This window comes from Hyaloscypha bicolor (genome assembly GCF_002865645.1).
Source record: "Hyaloscypha bicolor E unplaced genomic scaffold K444scaffold_87, whole genome shotgun sequence".
Lineage (NCBI taxonomy): Eukaryota > Fungi > Ascomycota > Leotiomycetes > Helotiales > Hyaloscyphaceae > Hyaloscypha > Hyaloscypha bicolor.
Window position 1 is genome coordinate 1,661,700 of NW_020194589.1, and position 27,562 is coordinate 1,689,261.

Consider the following 27,562-nt stretch of genomic DNA (forward strand, 5'->3'; position numbering starts at 1 on the left):
TGGTTGACGAGGCTCGAAAGCTTGCAGGAGCTGCTTCTCGATGACAGCTTTGGTGCAAGAAAGGCGAGATAGAAGGGAAAGTGTTGCAGAACTGCCGCGAAGGTGCTGAAGAGGTCCGTATTGACGTGTTGAAGTATTTTGCAACTGGGAAAAGGTGGAGTGAAGGTTTAACATGGGAGATACCTGAAGTGAAGGTCTTGAGATGGGATGAGTGGACGGACTTGTGTCTCGTGAGCACATGACCAGGCACAATCCCACTCGAACAGGCGGAGAAAAAGCAGGGAAACTGGCAGAATGCTGTGTTGGACAGCTTTTGCTACTTTAAAACAGGAAAGTTGAAGAGATCTGATGCGCAAGGGTTGATCCTATTTCCTCCAAATCACTTATCGTGAGTGACGAGTCAGGTCGTGAATGCAGCATCTCGCCAACTGGATGCGAACCCAACTGGAAGCACACGACCATCTCCCCCTTCACTTAAAGGCGATATTCTGTCGATAGTTGGGCACCCTTCCAGCATTTCGATGACGAACACAAGATGAAGAACAAAGGCGAAGGTTGGTTTGAAGAACGCGACTGCAGGGATGTTGTTGGTTAACCAAAGTAGGCCAATTTGCGAGGTACCCCTTACCGCATTGGGAGAGCTAAACCGACATGTACCAGGGGCTGTGAGATCTCAACCTCAACGTACAAACAATAGACATTTGCCATCGCCTTCCAGACGATCAACTCTTCCCCGGAAATTTCTCTCAATTCTTAGAACGCAGATGGCAATCGAGAAGCCATTGCCTCCAAAAGAGCTCAACGGCGGTGTGGAGAAGACTGACGGAGCCACCGACCTCGGCGAGAAATACGAGATCCCAGAGCCTGAGCCCTTCATCTCCTTCAATGCCTTGAAGGATCGAATCAGACACCACTATGAACTTGCGTCTGACTACTATTACAGCCTCTGGTATGTCCCGAGGTCGATTCCTAGTTCCCCGATCAATTGACCGAGAGACAAGGGGCGAGCACATTCACCATGGTTATTTCCTCACTCCGGCCGATACAAAAGAAAGAGCCCAGGTTCAATTGATCGATCTTTTGCTTGAGCGCTCCGCATTACCAAAAGGCAGCGAGGTCCTCGATGTTGGTTGTGGAATCGGCGGCACGACACGTCATTTGGCCAAGAATTACGGATGCAAAGTCACGGGAGTGACAATCAGTGGCCGGCAGGTTGAGATTGCGAAGAAATTGACATTGGAGGCGAGCGGTGCGCAGCAAGAGGGCCAAAAAGACACCTTCAAGCTGGGCGACGGCTCTGTCCGCTTCATCGAGCTCGATGCCGAGAAAATGGGAGACTTCTTCAGCACCGAACCGAATGTTACAAAGTTTGACTGTGTGTGGATCTCTGAAGCTATGAGCCATCTTCCAAACAAGCAACTTTTCTTCCAGAATGCTGCCAAGTTGTTGAATACCGGCGGAAAGTTGGTCGTGGCTGACTGGTTTAAATCTGAGGACTTGACGGAGGAGCAGTTCAAGGCGGATATCTCGCCAATTGAAGGTCTGAATATACCCATCCCGGTGGATTTGTCGACTGACAACGCGTACAGATGGCATGCTTCTTCCACCACTCTGCAGTCAGGCAGATTATGTTCGCTTGGCACAAGAGGCTGGACTGAAGACATTTGCTGAGCCATTTGATATCAGCAAGAAGGTTTCAAAGACCTGGTGAGTCTCACTCAATTCACTGAGGTATTGCGACTGACTTTCTCAGGGATATTTCCTGGTCGCTGGTTCAAAATCCAGCTTTGTGGGCATTCGCGATAGCTCAGGGTCGCGATGGCTTAGCATTCTTGCAAGCTTTCCGAGCCATGAGAAGAGGGTTTGCCAACGGGACCTTCAGATATGCTGTGATGGCATTTCAGAAATGATAAAGTCACATGATTTAATACCACGTGATAAGCGCAAGCTTTTCATTGCCTAGATTAATAGACTGTTGCTTCAGAAGACAGCCATTCCTCGATCCTCAATTCCAACAGCAGGTTTCTTTATATGACAGGATACTGAGTTGTCGCAGTCCTAAGGTTAGGTCGAGTATGCACACAGCCCGCGTTACCCCCACGTTTCCTCTTGTTTATCTCCGTCTATTTCCACCGTACCCCGCATTACCAGCATTGCACATGTACACTATGATATGCACTACGTCGATGGCGTGAAGCGTCCCCGCAATGTTTACGTGCAACTCGAGTGGGGTGCTTTCCACGGGCCGTTGGAAAATGAGGGGCTGCTGCCAAAAGGGGCGCAAATTTAAGGCTGTAGGAACAGCTTATATTTCAATATTTCCGCCAGGCCAAGAGTCTTCAGATTCTTTCATTCTTCGCTGATTCCCAAGTTCTATACAATTCCCATCAAAATGCCTTCTGCAACAAACGGGACCAATGGACACACCAATGGTGTCAATGGACACTCCAAATCAGCTCTGTGCACTGTCGACGAGTTTCTTGCGCATTCCTACGATTATCTGATCATCGGAGGTGGACTTGTAGGCTTATGAGTAGCTGCTCGATTGACAGAGGATCCAAATATCACGGTTGGTGTATTGGAGGGTGGGGAGAATAGGCTGGACGACAAGAACGTCTTGACGCCCTCGCTGTTTCCCACGCTGCCTGAAAGACCAGAATAGGATTGGATGACGGAAAATATTCCCCAAGTCAGTCAACAACTTCCAACTGCATTGGTTCCGCTCTGGTAGGCGCAGTGGGACGAAATGTTCATCAATGCTGATTCATCTTGGATAGCCAACGGCAGTAAACAAAGTATACTCTATGCCTCGAGGCAAGATGCTCGGCGGCTCCAGTGGCAACAATTATCTGATGTACTTGCGCGGTTCTCGAAAAGATTATGACGGATGGCGAGAGTTGAGCAACGAAGGGTGGGGTTGGGACAACCTTCAGGAAGCCTCAGACTGCTGATCTCCCTTCCGATAAAACCAAAGAACTTGACCCTCAGCTCATGCCACATGCTGCTGCTGATAAGTATCGTGGTACAAATGGTGCGTCGTTCAAAATAACCAAGAGGAACCAAGCTCACGATATCGAGGTCCCATCCACACAAATTTCAACCACTTCCGGATGCGGAAACACACTCGCATCCACGACCCGCAAGCTCTTCACACCCTTAACCCTGAGTCTCTCATCCACAACCTCACCCATGCTTACTGTCCCAATCAAATGGTACTGCGTCGAAATATGCTCTCTGAGAACCTTAGCCCTATCTCCCTCACTCTCAAGACTAACATGCGGAGCAAGCTGCACCCTTTCTCCCAACGACTTTGCTAGGATGGGAGACCGAGTAACTTGGTCAAGCCACTTCAGGCCCGCGGCCAGGATCGTGGTGTCGGCTCCGTTTCAGAGATACCACCAGTCGATCTGTGGCGGTTTTGTCGGGTCCAATGAGGTGATGTGGATTGAACCTCTGCTCAATGGATGCTCGAGACAAATAAGTGGTGCAACGCGACTCTTCCCTTTCGGCGGCGAGCCGAGGGATTTCGTGTGTCGCCACCAGCTGTCCATGTTCGCTGGTATCAAGAACGTCTGCAGATTTGCGAAGGTGGGGTCGCTGAGTTTTGGTCGATGATCAACTGCTCGTGTTTCTTCTCGGAGGATGTTTTAGCAAGGGAGTTCGTCTTTATTTCGACGATGGTTGATTGTAGTTCTTTCTCGCTGACGAGAGAAGCGTAGGAGACGAAGCCCATGAGCATGCCAGGGCTGCCGAAGGGTCCTGTGTGCTCTCTTTCGTAGATCATTTGTTACTTTTGGCCGTATTCGTCGCCGTGCAGGGCATCCAGGGAAAGCACTTCGGGTGCGCACTCGAAGACCATGCCGCCGAGGACGTGGTCTTGGAAGTTGGCACCGGCGGGGTGAGACTCGACGATTGTGTTTATTCCAGCGGCGGAGAGCACTTCGGGGTTGCCGATTCCGGAGACCACCAGGACTTGGGGGGTTTGCACTACACGGGCGCAGAGGATTACTTCACTGGTGGCCTTCGCTTGGCAGGTAGGCTTGGCCCGAGACGATGAACTCGGCCCCAGTCGCTGAGTGGGAACAGAGTCAGCAAAAAATTCGGATTCAGACCGTGGGACAATTAATACCTCTAGGCTTCTCATGCCCCGCACCCTCCAAAGGGACTTTGGAAACTAAGGCTCCAGTCAAGACTTTCAAACTGGGACGATCCAAGTTTGGCTTCAGGTATCCAGTCGCTGCATAACTTCGAGTCCCGGAATTTACAGTCCGGTCGACTGCGCCGAGACTTGAATAGAAGCCCAGATGCTCACCACTCCAAGCGTCGTGAAGTGTGTTCTTGGATTCCGAGACGTCGTAGCATGCTTTGATGAACTCTTCTTCCATCCGAGTCATGTTGGTGGGGATATTATGAGTATTGTTTATGCGGTTGCGGAGAAGGGGGCGGATTTGACTAGAGAGGATGCGGGGAGGGCATGAAGAGGCGATTCGAGAAGAGCTTGTCTCTTTTCACTCTCCTCCAAGCCAAAGAGCTGTCGCTTGCTAAAACTCTCTTTTGCAAAAGCACAAGGTTCAGAAAAATATACCCCGCCGTCCGAGAAAAAATGGAAACGCCAACCGAAGTCAATGTCAACTCCAATCCCTCAAGCTCTCGACCCATATCCGGCCTTGCGGCGATGTGTAAATCAGGGGCCTTCTGAAGCAAAATGCGCCAACCTCAAACCAAAACTCCAAGTTCAACCCCTCCTCTATCCAGCAATCATCCGACCAACCATATTCTGGATCCCACTCCTCGCCTGACTCTGCACCATCCCAAATCTCATAACCCCACAACTCTCACTCTCAACATGCTGCACCAGCCCACTCAGCAACTTATACTCCCTGCGACAACTCAAGTTCGGACAACGATACAGATTCTGCTCATGCACCGGGCTCTTGATGTGGTTGTTCAGCCCGTTGAGGGAGGTGAATTGTCTGGTGCAGAGGTAGCATTCGTAGGCTTGTCCGTTCCAGGCGCGTTCCGTGGCGATGGTTTCGACGTTCGCGTAACCGGGGAGAGTGATCATCGGGCGGGTGATGACGTTGTTGCGATCAAGTTTGTGGACCATGTGGTTGATCTTTTGGCGATTGAGGCCGGAGGCTGTGCATGTGCCAGATTCGAGGCTGCGGAAGAGAAGGTTAGTAAAAGTGCTACTGGAGCAGGAAGGGTTCGAAAATGGCGTCCAGCGAAAGATAGTTCGCTGTACTTACTGAATGGTCACGCCGGAAGCAGTCGCGAATCCGACTTTGCACCAAGGACATTGAATAGATGCACCAACATGAGTCCTGGAATGAAGATGCTGAACCAAAGTCAGTCGACGTCTTGGTCTAGAGAGGGAATGTCCATACCTGCATGAGGTTGTTCTCGTTCATGAAAACGCGTTTGCAATCGACACAGTATCGAGACCTGTGAGAAGAAGAGTAATGTTGATGGCGAGATTGTTCAGAATAGAAGTCCCGATCGCAGAGTTGACATTCGTGTACCTCGTAGCTGCGATGGGCAGGACTGTTCTGGATGTGCTGGTTGTATGCTTCCCAGTGGGGGAAAGTACGATTGCATGGGTTGCAGTACGCCATTTTGGACGACGAGGTTCCTGTCGAGACGAGGAGCTTTCTTCGATGGAAGAAGTTGATGCTGTGTATGTGGCTTGGGGATCGGGAGGAGATGGCGAAGGAAGAAGTTAGAAGTTCAATTGAAGGAAGTTGGCGTAAATTTACGGTCCCGGGAATGTATGATCAGCAGATTCTTGTTGGATGTGACCCTGCCGCTGCGCTTTGATCCCTTGTGTAGGCACAGCTCTTATCTCGAGAGAACCTCCTTCAAGGTTAACTTTCAACACGCTTGGGAAAGAATTGGCCGTCAGAGTCCGTTCTCTCTGATATGTCTCGATTCGCGACAATAGCGGGGTTTTCTGGTGTTCGTAGTTGATTTCACGGTTGACTGAGCTCTCGGTCAGCGAGGCAGGTCTGCACACGGAGCGATTCACCTGCAACCTATTTATCTGACTCGAACATGGGGAAATGCAGGCTTCTGCAGCATTACGTTGTGGCGGGGCTGTGGCTCGCAGTGGCCTGAGAGGTGCGCTGATGAAAGTCTCCTTTGTTGGGATTTGGTGCCTAAGGCTGACAGCGGCAATTCAGCCGTTCAGCTATCAGCTAAACAGGGGTTTTACGGGGTTTCGGCGGCAATAGGGGCCGTTTGCGTGTATATAAATATAGGCTTTAGATCACTGTAAAATGGATAGTCGTCTGGGGATCATTGCACGTGACCTTTTGCTCTGCCCTTTCAGGCCTGTTGAAATTAGGGGCCTTAGGCCCCTAATTAGCTAAGCCCTGGGGCTGAACGCCCTGGGGAAAGCCTTAGGGGCTGAATCCTATGGGGCTGTGCACTAATGGGGCTAAAAGCTATAGGCTTATTACCTAGCATATTATGCCGATTGAATCGGTTCAGCTGGTATAGATATAAGGCTCTCTAGTTTAGAGCTATATATAAGCTATTTATTATTATAAAATTATAATAGCGGGATTAAGGCAATAGCCAGGGCTTAAAGATTCGAGAGAATCCCGTATATTGAAAATACTAAGCTAAAGAGAAGAAAAAGAGAGAGAGAGAGAAGAAAAGAATAAAAGAAGAAAAATACTAGTTAAAATTACTAAAATACCGGCTAGTTAAGTAAAACCAGTTATATAATAGCTATTTCTCTTATAATTCTAGCTAGTATTATTATAAAAATAATTAGTTAATTTAATATTATTTATTTAATTTATATTATATATATATAACTTTAGCTTTATTAAATTAGTTTTATAAAGCTTATATATCTTATATATCCCGTAATTTAAATTTAAATAAATTTAAAATTTATAAAAGAATTTATATATTATAATTAGATATTTAAGTTTCTCAAACTTATAATAAAAGCCTATAAAAACTATAAGCTTTTAAAATTAAATATTAAATATTAAAATTACTAATATATATTTAAAAACTTAGCTAACTAAGAATTTATAAAACGCGATTTAAGAAATTTAGGGCTTATATATATATATTACTTATTATTATTATAATAATTATAAATTTGTAAATTCATATTATTATTTATATAACTTTAATTTAATAAATTTGTAAATTTAAATTATATTTTTATATATAATTAAATATTTATTTGAAACTTAATTTAAAAAGTTTAAATAAATATAAATAAAATTCCTATATTTTTTTATATATATTTAATTATATATAATATTATTATTATAAAAAGGCTTAGCTTTAATTAAAACTTTATATTAGAACTTTATTTTAAAGCTTTTAAAAATATATATTAAATAAATATTATTTATATTTCTTATAATTACTTCTTATTTAAAACGAATTATTTTTAATCTAGAATTTATATAATATTATATTATAATTGAATTACTTGTTAAAATTCTTAATTATAAAATTTTATTTAAATATAAATATTAAAACTTTTAATTTAATTAATAAGTTTTTTTTACTAAGCTTTCTTTTAATTTAATAAATTTAATTTCTTATAATTATAATAATATAATATATAAAATATATTTATAATATAAGAATTTTTTCTTCTTTTTTCTTTTTTTTCTTTTTTTCTTTTTTTAGCTAATTTTTTTAAATTATTATTAGTTTACTAGTAATATATAATACTATTATATAAATATAGAAATACTAGTTATATTATATTAGTAAAGTTATTATTTAGAAATAAGGATTATAGTATTATAGTATTAATATATAATTCCTAAATCTATTAAGCCTAATAGGGTCTAGTTTACTAATTGAATTATTTATAGAATATAAAATTATATAATTATATCTCGTATCTTATATTTCGTATTTTATATCTTATATCTTATATCCTATTACTTATATTTCATTACTTATATTCCGTATTTCGAGTCTCGTAACTATATATATAACTTCTAAAGAAATAGCTATACTAATAATATATATTTATAATATTAATATTATAATTTACTTCTTTAGATTTAATAGCTTTTATATTAGAAAATATATATATATATATAAACTAGTTATTATTCTTAATATTTATAAAGATTTATATTTTTTATTATTTAATTATTTTCTTTTTTAATATCTTTTTATTAAGCTATTTAATCTTATTATATTTTATTAAAACTTATTTAAAATATACTTTCTTAGCTAAAATACTTTAATAATATAATTAATTTAAAGCTAAAATATTTAATTTTTCTCGATTTATTACTTTGAATTTAATATTTATAATTATTATTATAATAATTATTTCTTTAAATAATATTATATTACTCGAAATATAAGTACAAATTTAGTTTATTATTCTTTCCTTATTATTATATTATTATTATATAAATAGAACTCTATTTTAAATCCTTAGCTTAATATATTTTTATATTTCTTTAAAAAAAAATAGCTTATTATAGTTTATAAATATAAATAACTATTAAATTAAATTAAATGTTTTAAATTAGTATATTAATAATAATAAAAGTATTTGTATTAATAATATTTAATGTAAATAATTACTAATTAGATAATAAATTATTTATAAATATATTTAGATTTACTAATATTTCTTATTATTATTTTAGAATACTTATATTTATAAAGCTCTTAAAAAGAGTAATAAGGGATTCTCGGGTCTGGAATTTATTCTCTTTTTAGATTTTAGATCTGAGATATTATTAGCTAAATAAGGATATAAATATATAATTACAAATAAATACTATATAATTTATAAAGAATATAGACCGAGAATAATTAAGCTAAATAAGGAAAAGGAAGAAGACTCGCTTGAGGCGGTCCTATCTCGCAAGCTCTCTATAAACCAGTTACTTTCATGCTTAGGGAAATATATAATTAAAAGAAATGCTATTTTATATAACTATAGACTTAGGAGAATCAGGCGATCTCTAAATCTTGAGTTACTCTAAGGTGACCGAGACCTTCTAACAGGTATATAATATATTACATGCAATATTGAACCAAGTACCGGAAAAGATAAATTCTAGCAATGAAAGCACTGAGGATTCCTCAAACATATATAGGTTAATTATGGTTATTCATCGTCTTCTAGAGTTCCAACCATCTCATATGCCATAATATCTGCAGGATCTTGAAAATTTATCCTCCAGGCAGATACATCAATAGTCTGCAGATACAGCGTTGCCGGTCTCAGAAAAAACCAATAAATAGGAATAGACAAAATAACTGTCGTTACGTTGACGATCTGGTAACCATCAATAAGTGGAGACGGTTTAGTCAAGTCATCGCTTCCATCTATCATGCCTATTGCCTTTGTGCAGAGGAATTGCAAGGTATCATATCTAATGTTCAGCGTTGTTGCCAGAACGGACATATATATACCCCCGAATTGAGGGTCGGACACCTGCGCATGGAACGCAACGAAGGCAACCCACATTGCAACTGAGAAGAGTTGGCTCAGACAGAATGGTGGAAGCACAACAAGCCAGCGAAATTGCGAGTTGGGGTACCGAGAAACAAATAGAATAGTAAGTTGAGAGACGAAGGCGAGAATCAGGCGCCATGGAAACATCCTGCGCCAAACATGCAACGGATGCCTAGTCTGGAAGGCTTTCGCAACCAGAAAGCTACCTGCAATAGCAAAAGGGAGAGCGGCAGTTGCGAGAATGGCGAGGTCAAAATCGCTGAAATTGTCTTTGACTAGTTCGAGAGTGGTGATAGTGTCGTTGGTTACAAATCCAATCATGGACGCCATATGAACGAGCATTAATATCCAGACATGTCGGAGCTTCAAAATCTCCCAGATGATAGTATAGACTTTCCGAATAGACTGGCTTTTCTGTGCTTTGTCGCTCGCGCTGTTTCCAAACAGCAACAGGACAGCAGTGGTGACAAAGGCGGCCGCCGAAGCTCCAAAGAACAAGAACGTACTTGCTGGTCGCACTTTACCAGGCTCGTCTTTTGGAGAATTTAGAGACGTCACCCCTAAGAAAAGGTTGCATGATATTAGGCTGGCAGCTGTCTCTCCTATAGTGGCAATCGAGGATGCCCCTAGGTAACGGGATAGTCAGTAATTGCTCGAAATGGGGTGTCTCAGGAGAGGGTGATACCTCGGGAGAAATATCTCGAGATGGTCAGAAATAAGGAAGAATGTTTCTCCCTAATACTCACAATGAACGTTGGGCGGCGACAGAAGATTTATAGACCATGAGTCAAGTGCGATGCGAATATTTGCACAAACCAACATGACCATAAACCAAGTAAGCACCAGCCATGCCATTGCGAGCGACCTGCCACTTGCTAATTCTGCAATAAGAGAATCTTGCGTGAATGCGAGCCAGAAGAGGACGACACCGCCTATCACTAAAGATGGTACAATCCATGTCTTCCTTCGGCCGATGAACGGGTGGTGGAGTCCGTCAACGAGTGGACTCCATCCTGCCTTCCAGCTGTACGGGTACTGAGAGATCAAGAAGGTACCCACGTCGCTGTAGCTGAGCTGTTGGCGAAGAATGATGGGCATAGTGTACCACGAAAATTGAAGCGGAATTGCGTGAATAAAGTAAATCGAACACAGAAAGACTAAATTTTTCTTCTCGAGGAACGAGAGAACTGGCCTGGGCGTAGTTCGCTGCTCGTCAAGGGGCTCTGAAAGATCGCTGAGACCGTCGATATCCCCATGATCTGTAATGTGGTCTGGGCGAGGAAGCTCTAACATGGTGTCTCGTTGAGCTATTCCTGTCGCCGGAAACGAATAGATAAAGTCGTTTCCAGCCTGCTGGATGTCCTTGGCGCTGTGTGAGCGGTAGAAGTGCTTGATTTTTGTTGGGCGATGATTTGGGGTGTTTGTGCTTGCAAAGCATACCTTAGGGTAAGCACACGTGGCTGTTTCAAGGGTTCGGTCCTATATTACGCACAAACCCGTTTGATTATGCCTGAAGGCAATCCTGTTACTCAGAGGCTCGAGATGTTGTTGAGTAGGTGAACCATCCTCGTGAATAGTCTGAGGCCTAAAAATGAAGACTTGAAGCTGGGCTTCTATGTTTTGAGATTTGGAGATGTCGGAGATTACCTAGATTGCACGTGACCTGTAAGCATAAGCGCTGTAATGAGATTCAATGAAACGTCTTGTCCGATTCCGCACATGATGCCCCTATCATCTCACCACCTCACGCTCCTCGGCTTCGATTGGATTGGTATGAAGAAAAAGAAGTTCTGGTCCTTCGAAAAATTAGTTCCATGTGCGTGAAAAAACGTAAGGCTACGTATACGTGGGCAAGGAAAAAGCTATTACATACAACTGCAGACTGAGAATATTGGGCATTTCAGCCGCTCTGCCATATATGAGCCTTAAAAATCGGCTACGTTGAAATGGTTTTAAAGTTGAAATGGAACAAAAGACTCCCTGGTGTGACAGATTATAGCCTTGTGTATGGACCTTGTCGGCCTTTCGTCCACCACAGGCATGCGGGATTAGTCAGCTTACCCCCTTACGGGGCCAGTTCCTTACGTACCGTCCCCGCCCCGTAAGGGTGTTGAAATGAAGCTTGAATTGTTGTGTTTTTCTAGGAAAGCTCCAGCTTCCTTAAAACTCTGGAAATTACATCCCCACTTAAAAGTGGACCACAGAGCGCACAGCCCCTGATTTTCAACAAAGGGCACCTCCCTGGCTAAGGAACTGCATAAGGAACCGCACCAAAAGTTTGCCCCAATTATTGGGGCTCATTATTTACCTTAATTATTGGGGCTTAAAATCCGCTCCAATTACTGAGGCTTATTATTTACCTTAATTATTGGGGCTTAAAATCCGCTCCAATTACTGAGGCTTATTATTTACCTTAATTATTTAGGCTTAAAATTTGCCCCAATTATTGGGGCTTAAAAGTAGGCCTCAATTATTAGAACTTAAAATCCATCCTAATTATTAGGGCTCAAAAATAGGCCTTAATTATTTGAGCTTAAAAATAGGCTCTAATTATTAAGGTTTAAAAATAGACTTTAATTTCTAAGGCATAAAAATAAACTTTTAATTATTAGAGCTTATTATTTACTACTATATATAATAGCTTGTATTTCAAACTCGGTAGAGCTTTCTATAGTTAAATATTATTTTTGTATTTTTTAGAAGGAGAGTTATATACCCGGGTAGTTATAACTAATAAAAGCTCTATAGTCTACCCTAAACCAAGGCTATAGAGGTATTTCCCAGCCACCGTACTCAAGAGTACCTGTAGTCTATATCTTAATATTACTCTACCCTTTATATAGTTATTAGAGAATATAAGATATCTTAATTAATATAGGTTTAGGTATACTAATTCTATAGCTAGTAATATACTAGCCTTTATAGTATCTAGTATATATAAAGAAAGTAGAAGTATAATATATATCTCGTATTTCCTCTTTTTAGCCCGTAGGACTTTATATAGTATCCCAAAACTATCTATCCGTCCATTATATATACCGTAGCAAAAGCCAAAACTGGAGGGAGTAATAAGAAGATGACTACTCTTGATTTTTTCTGGATATCTGTATGATTACTAGTACTATAGGTAATAGCCATTAATTAAGCTATAGAGAACTGCTGCTTTATTAGACCTTGAGCCTTCTTTTTGCCTAGTAAATATATGTATTGACTACGAGGGGAGATATTATTATCGATTCGAATTCGGAGTAGCGGTAAGGGAGTCGACGGCGAGGGGGAGGTATTCAATGTTATATAGTGGTAGTATGGAGTTTCTCTACCTCTAAAAAGGTCTGCAGACCTCCATTAGCGGCTACGAGCTCCTCTAACCTCTCCTCAGATCGTTCCCAGGTACCCAGAGTGATTCTCCATACCTTTTCCTCTAAGGAGGACCCCCGAAGGGCCACCTCCAGCAACCACCCGCTCAATCTCGGCTTCGCAGACTCTCCTCTGTCCCCTGGAGGCAGTGTAATACCAGGGACGCAGGGCATGAGCTGCGGGTTCGTAGGGGACACTGCGAACAGGTGTTGAGCAAGTCCCCCCGGTGGAGCTTTCTAGAAGCTCACTGTCGATGCTGGGAGGAGGCCTTGAGACGCAGTTGTTCGTATTCCACTCGCGACATTGCTCTTCAATCATGGAGCTCCCCGCTCGGATTTGAGCAACTGCTGAGGAGCTGTTGCGGTGGTATATCTCGAAGCAGATGAAGAGAATGATAGCTATGAGTTGTATTCTCAGGTCCAGATTCCCTTTGGATATCGTATCTCTCATCTCTTTGATCGCCCTGGAGTACTTTTAGGATTACAAGTCAGTCATTGTTTCCCAGTCTCCTCAGATATACGAAATTGGAAGCGTTCTGCCTCTACCAAACTCACCTCATGATAAGCAAATTAACAACGCAATTTCTCTTCCATGATTTTGGCAGAGTATTTCTATTTATTGAGATCCAGGGTGCCGATTGCTATCACAGCATGTCGTATCGAGGAGCTGCTCTCGCAAGCTTGAAAGACAAGACGATTCCAGAGCTCTGTTTAAAAATACCCCGATAATTGGTCTGCAGTTTCATCACTGAAAATTTTGAAGTATTGACGTTCCTGCTCATTTCTGAAGAAGGTTTGCTGTGGCGATCGGGAGACGGGCCGCAACGCAGCAAGTTCTCTCACAGATACTGCAGCGAGCTCGGGTACAATCTGTAGAATTTCTTGTTCTTCTGCGAGGGATCAACATATCCATCGCAGTCAAGACCAACTTTACTACACCACCCGCGTGCTGGCTTGGCTTCGTCGTACTCAACACGTCGATTCTATAGCAGCAGCATTAGTAGGTGAACTAAAGCACGGCCAGGACAAGAACCTGTACTCACTTCGCAGGTCAAGCAACCTGTGCAGACCTTCGGGTGAGCTTGTCTCCTCATTTTAGGGTGTCCTTCTATTGACTTCTTATTCGGGCTCGGCATTGTGCACTCCCGAGGGTTGACCAGTGGGTGCATTTTACCGTGGTAGAGGATTGAAGTCCCCTGTTGGTGGAAAGACCCAAAGACGAATCTTCGGGTGAGCGACAGAATCCTTGCGACGTGACACAATAAAAAAGGGGCCGGGAGGAAGTGGGGTCTTCCGTCCTCGTCTGACATAAGATGATCTTCCTAGGTAGGTCTGGCATTGAAGTGGATATGCGCGCTCGAGGGGCAGTTCAATGCATGCTCTCTCAATGTAAGGGCCCATTTCGCACCCCACCAATATTCGAATACTGCCAATATCCGAACGCCAGCGTTCGGATATTACCAAAATTAGTGTTTCGCATTTTTTTGGAAACTATCTTTGAACGCTGGTATTTGAACGCCAGTATTTGCCCCCATACTAAGCGTTCAAAGCTCGGCCTTAGGCCACCATATATACCCTATGCACCCTAAATGCCCTAATTTACAGTGAGCTCCATCGCATACCCGTATTTAATAATTAATTATCTTCCTTCATTTTATTTTGGGACAAGTTTAATAATGACTTCAGGATATAAATTCTTTCTAAAGCCTTATATTTTGCGATTCTCGTAGAAATAATCTCGGATTAATTTATTTAGTAGTAAGTAATATAAGATATAATTATTTTATTAATTACTTTTCCATTTAAGAATAAAATAAATTCGGGCTTTAAGATACTATAATTATAAGAAGTAATTGCTAATTATTAGGGAACGAGAAGTGGAAGATTAATGAAGCTAAAAATAGAGGCTAAAAACGCTAGCGGAAATGAAGCTGAAACCTTCGTAATTATTATGAATACTGAGTATCTACGGCGTGCGAAACAGGTCCAAATTATACAGATACTAGCGTTCAATATCGGGCGTTGAACGCTAGAGTTCAATATTACTAATATTCAGCTTTCAACTTCGTGAGCCCGTGCGAAACGGGCCCTAAGTGGGAATATTTAGTCATCCGTTCTTTTGAAGCTAAAACCCGACTGCCGTGAAACTCTAGAGAATAGTTTGGTTGAGAGAATCCAGCCCCCTCTTCATGATAAGCCATGTGGCTATTCCATGGGGGAGAAGGAGCGGTTTTTCCAAGCCTCTCTAGCACCCTTGGTCGTATAATGATTTGAAATCATTAGAAATGTTTTACATTAAACCCAGAGTTCATGCAAATGAATATAACATCGTTCCGCGGGAACAAACCTTCCGTTAATCCTCGAAGCAGGGGCAATTGAACAGCAGCAAAGCGGTGATGGTGAAGACGACGCGTCTCCGACAGCGTGAATTGATAGTGACGCACTGTCCACAATTCCAGTAACAACTCAGGGCGGTGAAGGCAAAATTATACCCCGCACTACGTCAATTATAGGCTCTCGTACCAAAGACAGGCTCTCGTAGGAAGACCACCGCTTACAAACAAATAAACTCTAGTGAGAGACAGCCTTTCTGTGAAGATAAGTACTCGCAAGCAAATAGGCTCTCGTAGGAGACAGCCTCTCGTGGGAAAACAAGCTCTCCGGTAACCTCGTAACGGCTTTTGTAGTAAGTAAACGCTCTTATTGTATGTAAATATAGTAGAGGTCGTGCGGGGCAAGAGACCGGCAGAAAACCACTTATTAGCCACAATTGCGGATAGTACGCACTAGACGAAGGGATAATTGCTCTGCCAGTAGCACTATTGTAACGGCCGGCATAAATGCATGATCTGCCGTGAATATCACACGAGAGGAAACACGCCTGAAACGGGCAAGTAAGCTAGAGGTTAGCAAAGCACTACTAAAGGTCGAGGCATTCCGCTCTCCTTTACTCTCTAGCTTTAGTATTTTCAATACATGAGATTCTCTGAACTTTGAGCCCCGACCATGGCATTGATCCCGCCGTCATACTAGACAAAGGAAGAGTTGCTCCGCCGGCAGTGCTATAACCCTTGAAGCTCCTCCTTAACCTTGCAACGTTTCAAAAGCCTCGCGGTAAAGGTTCAGGGCACAAGATTTAAAGTTATAGGCCCTGTAGCCTGGTGAGACGGACGAAAATGTTCCGTAGTCCCGGCACTTTACTGTATGCCGCGATCTCCGTCTCGATTCGCACCGTCCCAGCGCTTGGACCGGGGTGTGGCTTTTTACGGAACAGGTGGGGGCGGGGGGCATGCCTCCGCCGCCGCTGATCTCTCTCATGCAAGCAGGGGAGCATGTGGAGCGAGCCTTGCTCAGAGGGTGTATACTCAGCTTTCAACAGCTCCAACGATAACCTCTGAAACTGATTGCTGATAGCTTATCTCCTGCGGTATAATAATAAAGAACAGTTCTTTTGTATATGCAAGGTTGGTAGCTGTAGCTTAACTCGTAAGGCTGCCACCGCTTGTTCTTCTGCGAGTTTGTATAATAATGCTATGAACATCTATTATTTGAAAAAATACATAAAAGAGTCAGTCATAAAACTCCCCCTTTGTTTTGTCAGATAGCCAAGCCCGTTGGATGCAAGAGGACTCCCGATATATTACAAAACTCCCAAATAACCAGCCCCATACGCAGGAACGAGACGAGAGAAAAGATTTCCAGGGCAGAATTTCCCGAGAGTTTCTCTCGAAAAAAACGCTCGTGCGAAGGACGCTAGGGTATATCTCGACGAGCGGATTCCTCCCCGACATGGACCTCTGAACGAACGAAAATACCGTCGTCACCCAAAATGGCTTTTTGACTCTCCGTGTCTGTTATTGACGGTGTGGCTGTCTTGCCGCCTGTGACCAAAACCCGAAGTGAAATATCCTTGCACGTGTCTAGTTCGTCCTCGTCGTTCGCCTCGGATCGGTTCCCGCGAGAAAAGGCCTGGGAGTTTGAATAGCGCTGGGTATTTGAATAGGGATGTGCGGTTGAAAATGGCAGTGTGGTTGAGGACCGGAGTAACTTTGGGAAGTGGTGCATGAAGAAGGGTTTGGTATGAGGCAGGCATGCGCATATTATGGCAACATACAACTCGATTACACTATGAATAGGTCAGTAATAAAGTATCTGTATTGTGGCCTAAAGAACTGATAGTGAAACAAGCAAACTTACGCCCAAATTCCACTTTGCACTGCAGACCAGGTGGTGTCGGATTTGATATATAATAACATAACGATATATACCAGCCTAATAATACTAACAATGGAGACACTGTGGGACATTAGTCTTGCCTTCTGTCTATACTCTTGGATTGGGTGGGACGTTACAATCCTCCCAACAAGAAAATGCAATTCACCGCAATTTTTTGTCTTCTTGAGATTTGTAGATTCCACATCATCAAAATAGGCAGAAATATCATGGTGATATCCGTAATTGAGTTCATCACTGAGTTGAATATCCAGATTATCACCGAGTCAATACATGATCCGTATTGAATAGAATAATCCCAATACTTTGCCATAGGCCGGCAAGCGAATAGGAATTGAAATGAACACACAAGGCTATATAGAGTTATCGTCACCGACAGCGTGTGTACAGTGATCCGAAAGTATGGGTGCGGTGACAGTCGTAAATAGAATTGAAGGATCGAGAGCTTGGCGAATAAAATAGAGAGGCCAAAGAAGACACCTTGCGTCACTGACCACTAATTTGAGGAAATGATTAGCGTACCATACAAAATAATCCCTTGAAACAGTATTCGCCCGGGACTCTACAGCCATCAAATGCCACTTACCTTTAAGATAACAGGGGAATTGGCAACAGGAATGTCCCACATATGCATCCCAACTCCATATCTAATAACTTAAGAATTATTAATTATAGACTAAGCAGGCTGACAAACGTAATATATAAACTTACGCTCGATCACACTAACAAGATAACCCATCGATAGAAGCTAAATGGAAATTGTTAGCCACACGCAGCCCGTGAATTCTGGTCAAATAAGATAGAAACACCATTGCGGCAATTATCATGTCTATGTTATTAGTATCCAGAATTTTCCCCGAGAATTAGGATACTTACAGTCATCAGCACCAAGCATACGAGTAATAAAGTACCTTGTGTACAGTCGCAGAAGGAGGACACACGTACACAGCACCAAACATACTACCAGTGTAATCAAAATACGGTATCCGATGGACTCTGGATGTGCAAAATTCGGCGTTACCCCAGGCGGCGGAGGAGCAAGTCCAACAATGGCCGAGCTGGGTGCCATAGCGGGCTGCACAATTTTGGAGAAGAGCGGGCGAAGAAAATTCGAGGATCGAGGTGTTCGACTCGACGGTCGGTCGGTCTTGGTAGAAAGGGATTGGGGAAACGAATGTGGGCCCACCACCTCTAACATATAGCCCCCGCACATGTAGCTGAGACAGATACCTTGCCAGCGGCGTTTCTCAGTCACACGGTGGCCCCGTTGTACAGGTATGACCGCCATTTGTGGCGCCACCATGCTTGCGGTTTGCCGGGACGCGGAAATTGCCCCGCGAGTCGAGCGCCACACCGCCACAGGGCTGGATTTTGTGGGTGGGCGATTGGCTCCTGCAAGCTTTCACCGACAATTGGGAATTTCTCCTGCGCATGTAGTACGAGCAAGGGTCCATGCTTGGGGTGCATCCGCCTCAACTAGTCTGGTCGAAAGAAGCAGAGCGGAGAGGGCTGAAGCTCGGCGACCTGTCCTTGTTGGCCAAGTCGGGAAGAGATTAAGAACAGGACTCCGATCAAAGCGGTCAACCCCAACTCCGTGCGCCTCCGCAAATGTGTGGCACTTACAGTACATGTCGGCTACTTCCGAACCGTATCGTCGGTTTGATCTGTCGGCCGGTCGGTGGGGTCGGTGGGTCGGTGGGTCGGTCGGTCTGTCGATCATCGAAAGCAGTTGGGAGTTGTGGAGTTGGGGATGAGGGGACGAGGGGTGATGTCTTTCGGCACAACCGTGCTGTCTGCGGCTTGCCGTATATGGATTCAGCCGAACGGCTCGGCTGGAGAGCGTCCGAAAAAAGCTGACTCTTCTCCCCTCCATAGATGTGGCACTTAGACTTTTGGCTACTTACTTCCGAACCGTTTCGTCGGTTTGATCGGCCGATCGTGAAAAGGAGTCGGGGATGCGGGGACGAGGGGACGAAGGGACGAGGGGTGATCGCTTCCGGCATGACCGTGCTGCCTCCGGTTTGCCGTATGTTGATCGGGCCGAACGGCTCGGCTGGGGTCCGACAAAAGTCGAACTCTTCTCGGCGTCGCCATTCAAGCTCCCCCCCCCCGGCAAGCCCCGATTTCGAGTCAATCAAAGAGTCAAGCTGCTGGAACCCGTGCACGACCTAATCAAGCCATCCGAAACAACGAATCAGTCAACGCAATCCGGAGAACCTATGGATTAATCGAGCATCAATCAATCACCCAATCGGATCTATCGTCGGGGGTCCGTGGTTGAGGATCCGGGGTTGAGGATCCGGATGTGGAAAAGGGTGACAGAAGTAGAGGATAGGGGCAGAGCATCAGTTGCGTCGATCTCGAATCAAATCGAGCAAGGTGAACCCGAGAACTTAGGAGGCCGCGTATAAAAAGCAACACTTCTACTACTTTGTGATGATTTTACGTGAGAGAAAGTAACGTCCCAAAGGGTGTCATAGATCGTATCAGATGGAAATATGAAGGGCGGATGGGACGGCTTTGAATACTTGGCCAGTTCGCTAAGGGAGAACCCTTTAGAATCGTTCCCTCGCATTCAAAAAGTCGCAATAAATCTCCCCAGATTTTTATCATTACCATCATAGAAACAAAAGATACTTGTGTATCTTCTATATCTTCTGATACTTAATATAGAGTATTTGGAGGTGGTGGCGCTGTGATGCGAAATTTTCAAACCCAAGGGATTTTGCTGTCCCTTGCATTGGCGAAAATAGCTGGTTTTTGAAGCCAACCCGCCTTCCTAAGTAGCCTGAGCTCTGTAAATACAGCCCCTTGTATGTCTTGTCTACGGACTTTATCAATGCCGAAGTTGCTAAACAGTCCTTCTCTACATAATCCAAAGGGTTAAAAGAGTATTGAATTAAACAAACAAACAAACTCTAGCTCAGCCACACATGACAGGGGGTTGTTCAACCTCCAGTTCAACTTCGATATTATAAGAACTCGCACTCAAAAATACACGCAACTGCCCCGCTGTGGCATTACAAAAGACGGCACTACAAATCCTTGTGTCCTAAGGTTTCCCGGCTGCATATTCCACGACTCAATCTACAGATGGCTCGGATTTTACTCCATTTTGCATAATCTCGAATCGCTGCCCCACTCTCCACCGTGTGAACTTTGTTTGGATAACTAACTCCCAGCACGCGTTTTTCTTTCTCAAAGAACCCCGCTAAAACACACGAGAACGCCCGCCATCTTAGCCATGCGAACCAGTTCCAGCTTTCTGGGATGTTGAATTCATATATTGATGCGTGCTTGAAGTATTTTGGATAAAACCTAGCAAAATCGCCGTCAATCAACCGAATCTGGTTATGGCGATTGAGTAGGATATCTCGAGGAGCGAGGTCATGATGAGTGAGAACCAATGTCTCGGCAGTCGGTGGAATCCAGGCTGTGGATGGTAACGGAGGAGAGGAAGCATTGGCCTTGGCCTTCCGAATAGAGACGAAATTGATCCAAAATCTTAGGAATGATGTGATGGTTGACGGAGCGGATCTATCAGGTATGCAAAATTTATCGTTAAGCCAGAACTACTTGCATTGTCCGCTGACTAGAGATCCTGCGTACTGAGACGTCACCGATCTGAGCTGATGAATAAACCCACGCAGCTGAAAAGCGAGTCGGATAGTTGTGAACCAGCTTAACTTCGGCCATGTTTCTTCTAGCTTGACCCCTTCAATGATATCCATAATACAACAAGTGCCAGAATCATATTTGGTTGTTCATCGAGTAAAAGCAGTGTGAACAATGAGTAGAGTAGAGTAGAGTAGTGGCCCCTACTCATATTCTATTCATCAAAAATTCCCACTACTTATATTCTATTTATATTCTAATCAAGCTATTTATGAATATTCATGAATACTTTGAGTAACGTGCACGTGACGCATGCACGTGACAGGCTAGCCTTGTTAGGTAAAGCCCCGGGCACTCCCGCTCTAGCGCCACCTCGCTACCTAATTAAGTAGTAGCGGCGCTTGGTAAGCGAGCCGAATCTCCATGATACTTCTAGAATTACCTTGACTTAAGAACTTAATAATAATAGTAATTCTATCAGCAAAAATCAGGAATTAGGAGACTAGAATCTCCGAAATAAAGGGATTCTTTCTAATTAGAAGAATAATTAAGAAGCCCTTAGAATATTAGAACTTTCTATAAGAACATATTAATATCCTCGATTTTTATTTCTTCCTTATACTTTAATTTTATATAAAACCTCTACTATTACTCCTATTAATATACTTTTTATTATAAATATACTTTTTATTATAAATATACTTTTTATTATAAATATACTTTTTATTATAAATATACTTTTATTATAAATATACTTTTTATTATAAATATACTTTTTATTATAAATATACTTTTTATTATAAATATACTTTTTATTATAAATATACTTTTTATTATAAATATACTTTTATTATAAATATACTTTTTATTATAATATACTTTTTATTATAAATATACTTTTTATTATAATATACTTTTTATTATAAATATACTTTTTATTATAAATATACTTTTTATTATAAATATACTTATTTATACTCGATATATTCGAAAATGTCTTAATAATTCTTAATTAAGCTTAATTTAGTTCAAAATTACCCTGAGTTTAAATTAAAATTCCTTAATAAATAAGCTTCTTTCTTTAAGAAAAACTACTTAAAAAAGATATTAAATACTATTTAAGAGAATCCCCAAGAAACTTATATATATACTATAAAGTACTTAGTTCAAGGTTATTTATAAATTAATATATTAATTTTTAATAATTTTTTACTAATTAATATAATAGAAAAATATAAATAAATTAATAAATATATATTTCTATAAGTAATTATTATATTTATTTTCGAGACGTATATTAATTTATTAATATTACTAGTTTTAAAAATAGTAATAATAATAGTAAATTATTTAATATTAATTAAAAAGCTTTATTTACTAATATATTTAATAAGCAAAAATAAAAGCTCTTTTTAAGTCTCTTAATCTATTATAAATAATCTTTTTAATAAGTAATCGGATTAAAGAAAAGAAAGCTTTATTATTAATTACTTTAAGAAACTATTATTAAGTTTTATAATTAATAATAATATCTCTTTTTAAATAGTAAATATACTAGATTTTAAATTACTTTTAAAGTATTTAATTAGTAAATATTATTATATTCTTTATTATTATTATATATACTAATATTTAATAATTAAATATTATTTTTATATTTAAAAATACTTATAGATAAGCTTAATTTAAGCTATATTAAAAAGAGTTTAAATATTAAAAATAAATTTCTAGAAAATATTAAATCTTAAGAAACCTTTTCTATTACTTTAGATACTATTACTTTTATAAATTAAAAGGCCTTTCTCGGAATTACTATATAAGTTTATATATTTCTATAATTATTAAATGAAATTTATACTAATATATATTTTAGATATTTTATAAATAAGGATTTTATATTAAAATCTTATTTATTAGCTATAAGAGATTTAAATAATATATACTCTGGTATTTATATACTTTCTGTTTTATTAAAAGCTTTAAAATAATATAATATTAAGTATAATATTACTAGATAAGTAATTCTAATTAAATTTTTAAATAATTTATATTAATATATCTTTTTTAGTATTACTCGAGATAATACTAGCTTAAATAATACCTTATTAAAGGCTTTTATAAAGTATTATAATAAGAAAGGCATTAAATTTTAAGGAGATATTTCTTATATAAATTATATATTAAATTTAGTAGTTTAAGATATTTTAAAAGCTTTTATTAAGAATAATTATAATACCTCTTATCTACAGATTTATATAAATATGAAATAGAAGAACTTAAAGATAGAGAAGAAGAAAGAGAAATAGAATAAGTAATAAATAAATTCCCTTTATAATTTATAAGAGTTTTATTAATAAATTATAGATTTATTAATTTAGAAAAAGGTTCGAAAAACTATTATAAGTATTAAATATAATTAAGAAAACCAACGGCTATTAGAAGCTTAAATTAAAGCTTTTAATATAGAAAATACTCGATTTCTTTAACTTAGTAAGTAATTAATTAATTAATTATTTATTTATTAGTTAATACTAATTATTTATAAATTAAAAAATACGGTGGTTTTTAACTTATTATATATTAAAGAACTTTATATATATATATATATATAAAGCTATTAAAGTAGTTATTAATAGCTCTAATTCGAAGGCTTTTAAAAATAAAAGTCTAGTTTTAACTAATATTAAAATTATTTATTTAAATAATATTTTAAATACAATTTCAATATTTATTAAAGCTATAACTAAATTACAAGCCGAAAATTATTTGACTATATATTATATTATATCTGAGATATATAAAATATATAATAAACTTGAAAATTTTAAAAAGGAATTTAAAATAAGTCTTTTCTTAAATTCTTCTTATATTATTATACTAATTTTTAATAGAATAAAGTATTTATAGATACTATTAATAAGGGTATAGCTAAACTTCGAAAATATTATCCTAAAATAGATATTTTAGATAATAAAAATAAAGTATTATATTTAGCTCTTATTCTTAATTCTCGAATTAAATAAGAAGAATTAACTAGTATTGGCTTATTTAATAGTATGTCTTCGGATATATATAATAGATTAAAGACTAATTATAATATATAAGTAATTTCTTTAATTATTCTTTTAATAAATTAATAACCAATTTTATATTTAGATATAAATATAATTATAATATATCTTAAGCTAGATCTGATTTCTCGGATATTAGTATGGCCGATTCCGACGAAGATGACTTAGATATATATATTACTAATAAGTCTTCTAATATAGAAGACGAATTAGTAACTTATTTAGAAGAAAAGAGAGAAGATAGAAAGGTAAGTAAACTTTACTTAAATTCTATTAAATAATTATCCGATATTCTCTTAATATTTTTTTATATATTAGTACTAATATATATATAGATTAAGCCTTTAGATTATTGGAAGTCTAATACTGCTAGATTTCCTGCTTTAGCTTTAATAGCTAGGAAATATTTAGGAATTCTAGCTTCTTTGGCTCCTAGCAAGAGATTCTTCTCTCAAAGCGCTCTTATTATAACTAAATTACAAAATAGACTTAATAAGAGTACTTTTGAGAGAATAACTTGCTTAAAAAGTTGGGGGTTATTTAAAGACGAATTAGAAGAGGCTAAAAAAGAAGAGAAAAGGGGGGAGAAAAAGGAGAAAAAACAAGATTCTGAGGAGGATAATTAGTTTATTATTATAGAAAATTAGTATTTAAGTAGCCTTATATAAGTACTAGCTTAGTTTATATAAGGCTGCTTAATAGGTACCTTAATTCTTTTTTTAAAAATTAAATATATATCGATTTACTAAAATCACGTAATTTCCACGTGACTATTTATGAATATTCATGAATATATATTCTACTCTACTCAAATTTTTTGAGTTTTACGCTACTCATATTCTATTTAAGACTACTCATGAATATTCATGAGTAGTATGAATACCTTGAGTATTTCTTGCTCACACTGAGTAAGAGCAACTCGAAGACCCAGAGCAATGAGAGCATGGGCTACCTCTACAGCTTGAACGGCATCTTCAAGCACTAGAGGCACGACGTTCTTAGCCACGAACTTTGGAGGTAAGACGTATACATGTGGCGCTAGAACCGGAGATCTGTCGATTGGATTCGAAAGCTCGTCATCAGAGGAGTTGAGTAGCAAATTTTCGCCAAATTCCGATGGTATGATGAGCGTGGTAATATCTGACACATGTTAACTTTCTACATTGATATATTGCCCTACTGATGAGCGTGAAATGAGATGTGAAGGCGCTTGGACAATCAACTTACTAGAATGAGTGCGGATGGTCAGCCTAGCCGTTTGGATAATATCGGGTTGAGGAATCAGCGACTAGGACTTGAATTGCAAAAGGAGGTTGCCGTGCCGCGCTCTACCTCCTTTTAGGATAAGCCCGTGCTCAGGCCAGTTCGGTCGAATTTTTCGCTCTTGTGGTCTGAGGTGTTTTGAATGTCTCTGCTACATACTTTCGTTGTATATATATTTTAGGGATAGGAGTTTGAAAATTTGAAACTGCATAGAATAATTGGTCCCCAAGTCTGGAACAACTATGGTTTCAAGATTGGTGCGTATCGGAATTGAATCACAGTCTCTTGTCATGGCGGCAAGTGTCATTTATTTCCAAGTCCCCAAATTTCGAGTTCTCCCCAACTCTCACCAGAGGTGAGAAGAAGTTGGAGCACCTGACGGATCTACAATCCTCGGTCGTCCGATAACAAGCCCTCCTGCGACTAAGTCAGAGAGAGCATGGTTTTCTTGGCCCCGACTTTGAGCAGCTCTCATACCAGCAAGCTCATACGCTGCGATACACCGACACACGATTGCCGAAGCAACAAACCGAGAAACAATTTGGGTTGCGTCTGGGATGCCTGTATTGGCGGTCAAGACAATGTTCCGACGCATTGGGGATGTTCTGATCTCTAGGACACTTACCAATAAACGACAGCGAGGAGAGGACCAAAGTCCCAAAAGTGAGATGAGCAATAGTATAGAGAGCTGCTATCCAAGACCAGAAGGCGAAACTCCCGCTCTCTTGATCCCAGGTGACATCCAAAGCACCTTGATTCACGCAGAGCTTGAACTCTCGAATAAGTCCAAGCCAGTCACGAGCTTTTCGAGCCATACGTCCAAGCCTGCTTCTCGAAGTGTCTTCGCCTCGGTCGACGTGGATTCGCGCCCTCCGGAAAAAGGTGACAATGCCCAAAATATGGGCGATGATGGCTAAGCCGATCCATAGTTCCACCAACGTGTCGCTGTCATCGCAACTCATTGTGGAAATTGTATTCCACCCCAGAGTCCAGCTCAGCGTTGCCAAGTTCGCAATGCTTAGCAGTGCAGCTATAAATTCAAGTACGATGTAAACAGTACTTTTCCTTCCGTTCGATTGCCCGGGAGACCATTTGTCAAGGCCTGAAGGGGCTGTGGGGATAATATGGGTGTATATTGGTATAATAGTAAGGAATGATGGTGCCCTAAAGGCGGGGAAGAAGCTATATATATCTGTGTGTGGCCTGTGCATAGCACGTGACACCATTGTTCTCCCTTTTGCATTAGAAGCTTTTTGATTGGGTTGTATTCTTGAAAAGGCTTTGTTGGATTCATAGCCGGTGAACCTAATACAAGCAATGCTGCCAACACTGGTCGTCTCGAAGACAAGAGTGACATTTCAATTGTACTCGATCCGATGGTACTCAGAATCCAGGGCGAGAGGCCAAGAAGAACTCCAGATGTCGCCATGTTTGACTTTGTGTATTCGGAAACATTTGGTATAATGCAGCTGTAAAGTTTGACACAGTACGTGCCGTACAATAAAGTTTGTTCCTGACGGTAAGATTGGAACAGTGCTGAGCAGTTTTGGGTGATTATTTTGGTGAGTTCTACTTCGAGATCGGGAAAGAAGTGTTGGTAAGATTCCCTTAAGCGCCCTCTGGCAGAGGATACCCCAGCTAAGGAGAGGAACAAAACTAAACGGATGAGATTATAGTTTGGAGACATGATGAAACTTACATGCTTTAACAGGGCAAGACCCCGCAAATGGTCAAGGGAGGGGCCAATCTCAGAATTTATACCCACCTCCTCCCAAGCCATCCTTGCCAAGGTTCTCTCATGAGGTGAGGTAAAAGGGAATTGTGGCGTAAACTATGAGCGATATTGCGAACAATCCCGAGTATCTCTCCAAATTGTGTGTTTTGTGTAACGTTGTACATGGCTGTGCGAGCGAGGTTGCCTGCCAGCCTCGCTGCGCCACCTTGTGTCTCCCATGCCGAAAGCAGATGGACTGAAACATTACCATAGACGTTTGACCTTTGGTTGCAACTTTTTGCATCTGATGAAGCTAGTATGGGTGGAGACAAATTCTTATTTTTGAACTTTTTGTCACCAGAGTACGGAAAGACGGAAGGACGTGATGTGCCAACGCAAAACGCACTTGCATGCTTCACCCACCAAAAATCGTCCACACCCACACGCCGCGCCTGCACCCCTCTCCCTAAGCCTCTACTACCACTTAAAATAATTTACTTGCTTTTTTTAAGTCTTATCTATATACATATAAGCATAGGGGTAGGAGAGAGGGGGGGGAGATGAGGGGATTAGAGGGCGGGCGAGTGAAAGTAAAAAATGAAAAGTGAAAAGTGAGAAGTGGAAAGTGAGAAGTGGAAAGTGAGAAGTGGAAAGTGAGAAGTGGAAAGTGAGAAGTGGAAAGCGAGACTCGTGAGTCGCAAGGAAAAGGAAGCCCTATAATTATAGGCTTCTTATCGCTAAAGTATAGGCTATAGGTACTAATAAAATTGTATAGCTTTGTCGTGGGGTGCTCAGTTGTCCCTACTTCCTCATAAAATAATTATTGCCGCTTCGCATGTTC

At 40.4% G+C, this 27,562-nt stretch overlaps 11 protein-coding genes across 11 annotated transcripts; 3 read left to right on the top strand and 8 right to left on the bottom strand.

The window, feature by feature from the left end:
- Positions 1 to 640: 640 nt before the first annotated feature.
- On the top strand, positions 641 to 2,326 carry K444DRAFT_590747 (S-adenosyl-L-methionine-dependent methyltransferase). Its single transcript, XM_024878163.1, has 4 exons — positions 641 to 949; positions 1,002 to 1,540; positions 1,590 to 1,707; positions 1,754 to 2,326. The coding sequence occupies exons 1-4, from the start codon at positions 765 to 767 to the stop codon at positions 1,908 to 1,910; spliced, it is 999 nt and encodes a 332-aa protein (XP_024735736.1). The 5' UTR covers positions 641 to 764; the 3' UTR covers positions 1,911 to 2,326.
- Positions 2,327 to 2,677: 351 nt separating this feature from the next.
- On the top strand, positions 2,678 to 3,701 carry K444DRAFT_416901 (uncharacterized protein). The gene has a single exon (XM_024872671.1). The coding sequence runs from the start codon at positions 2,992 to 2,994 to the stop codon at positions 3,613 to 3,615; it is 624 nt and encodes a 207-aa protein (XP_024735737.1). The 5' UTR covers positions 2,678 to 2,991; the 3' UTR covers positions 3,616 to 3,701.
- K444DRAFT_531458 (uncharacterized protein) lies at positions 2,790 to 2,951 on the top strand (the record flags this gene model as incomplete). Its single annotated transcript, XM_024874985.1, has 1 exon — positions 2,790 to 2,951. A coding segment is annotated over one exon (162 nt), but the record flags the coding sequence as incomplete, so codon positions are not given.
- An 86-nt stretch (positions 3,702 to 3,787) lies between the features above and the next one.
- On the bottom strand, positions 3,788 to 4,394 carry K444DRAFT_630505 (GMC oxidoreductase; the record flags this gene model as incomplete). The annotated part of the gene is made up of 2 exons (XM_024883222.1): positions 3,788 to 4,072; positions 4,113 to 4,394. 2 exons carry the CDS (start codon positions 4,392 to 4,394, stop codon positions 3,788 to 3,790), a joined length of 567 nt encoding a protein of 188 aa, XP_024735739.1.
- Positions 4,395 to 4,747: 353 nt separating this feature from the next.
- K444DRAFT_530585 (uncharacterized protein) lies at positions 4,748 to 5,615 on the bottom strand (the record flags this gene model as incomplete). Its single annotated transcript, XM_024874914.1, has 3 exons — positions 4,748 to 5,162; positions 5,250 to 5,338; positions 5,388 to 5,615. 3 exons carry the CDS (start codon positions 5,613 to 5,615, stop codon positions 4,748 to 4,750), a joined length of 732 nt encoding a protein of 243 aa, XP_024735740.1.
- A 3,479-nt stretch (positions 5,616 to 9,094) lies between these two features.
- Positions 9,095 to 10,869, bottom strand: K444DRAFT_562775 (uncharacterized protein). Its single transcript, XM_024877002.1, has 2 exons — positions 10,216 to 10,869; positions 9,095 to 10,095 (listed from the first exon to the last, which is right to left on the bottom strand). The coding sequence occupies exons 1-2, from the start codon at positions 10,760 to 10,762 to the stop codon at positions 9,119 to 9,121; spliced, it is 1,524 nt and encodes a 507-aa protein (XP_024735741.1). The 5' UTR covers positions 10,763 to 10,869; the 3' UTR covers positions 9,095 to 9,118.
- A 2,795-nt stretch (positions 10,870 to 13,664) lies between these two features.
- K444DRAFT_530436 (uncharacterized protein) lies at positions 13,665 to 13,919 on the bottom strand (the record flags this gene model as incomplete). Its single annotated transcript, XM_024874900.1, has 2 exons — positions 13,665 to 13,808; positions 13,869 to 13,919. The coding sequence occupies 2 exons, from the start codon at positions 13,917 to 13,919 to the stop codon at positions 13,665 to 13,667; spliced, it is 195 nt and encodes a 64-aa protein (XP_024735742.1).
- Positions 13,920 to 16,504: 2,585 nt separating this feature from the next.
- Positions 16,505 to 18,067, bottom strand: K444DRAFT_416939 (uncharacterized protein). Its single transcript, XM_024872672.1, has 6 exons — positions 17,935 to 18,067; positions 17,868 to 17,887; positions 17,645 to 17,806; positions 17,178 to 17,554; positions 17,023 to 17,121; positions 16,505 to 16,951 (listed from the first exon to the last, which is right to left on the bottom strand). The coding sequence occupies exons 3-6, from the start codon at positions 17,690 to 17,692 to the stop codon at positions 16,579 to 16,581; spliced, it is 897 nt and encodes a 298-aa protein (XP_024735743.1). The 5' UTR covers positions 17,693 to 17,806; positions 17,868 to 17,887; positions 17,935 to 18,067; the 3' UTR covers positions 16,505 to 16,578.
- On the bottom strand, positions 17,688 to 18,301 carry K444DRAFT_613647 (uncharacterized protein). Its single transcript, XM_024880394.1, has 3 exons — positions 17,935 to 18,301; positions 17,770 to 17,887; positions 17,688 to 17,712 (listed from the first exon to the last, which is right to left on the bottom strand). Exons 1-2 carry the CDS (start codon positions 18,269 to 18,271, stop codon positions 17,781 to 17,783), a joined length of 444 nt encoding a protein of 147 aa, XP_024735744.1. The 5' UTR covers positions 18,272 to 18,301; the 3' UTR covers positions 17,688 to 17,712; positions 17,770 to 17,780.
- A 1,839-nt stretch (positions 18,302 to 20,140) lies between these two features.
- K444DRAFT_643632 (uncharacterized protein) lies at positions 20,141 to 20,789 on the bottom strand (the record flags this gene model as incomplete). Its single annotated transcript, XM_024884877.1, has 3 exons — positions 20,141 to 20,229; positions 20,279 to 20,595; positions 20,635 to 20,789. 3 exons carry the CDS (start codon positions 20,787 to 20,789, stop codon positions 20,141 to 20,143), a joined length of 561 nt encoding a protein of 186 aa, XP_024735745.1.
- A 4,564-nt stretch (positions 20,790 to 25,353) lies between these two features.
- K444DRAFT_664062 (uncharacterized protein) lies at positions 25,354 to 26,022 on the bottom strand (the record flags this gene model as incomplete). Its single annotated transcript, XM_024886916.1, has 2 exons — positions 25,633 to 26,022; positions 25,354 to 25,568 (listed from the first exon to the last, which is right to left on the bottom strand). Exons 1-2 carry the CDS (start codon positions 25,967 to 25,969, stop codon positions 25,354 to 25,356), a joined length of 552 nt encoding a protein of 183 aa, XP_024735746.1. The 5' UTR covers positions 25,970 to 26,022.
- Between the last annotated feature and the right edge of the window lie 1,540 nt (positions 26,023 to 27,562).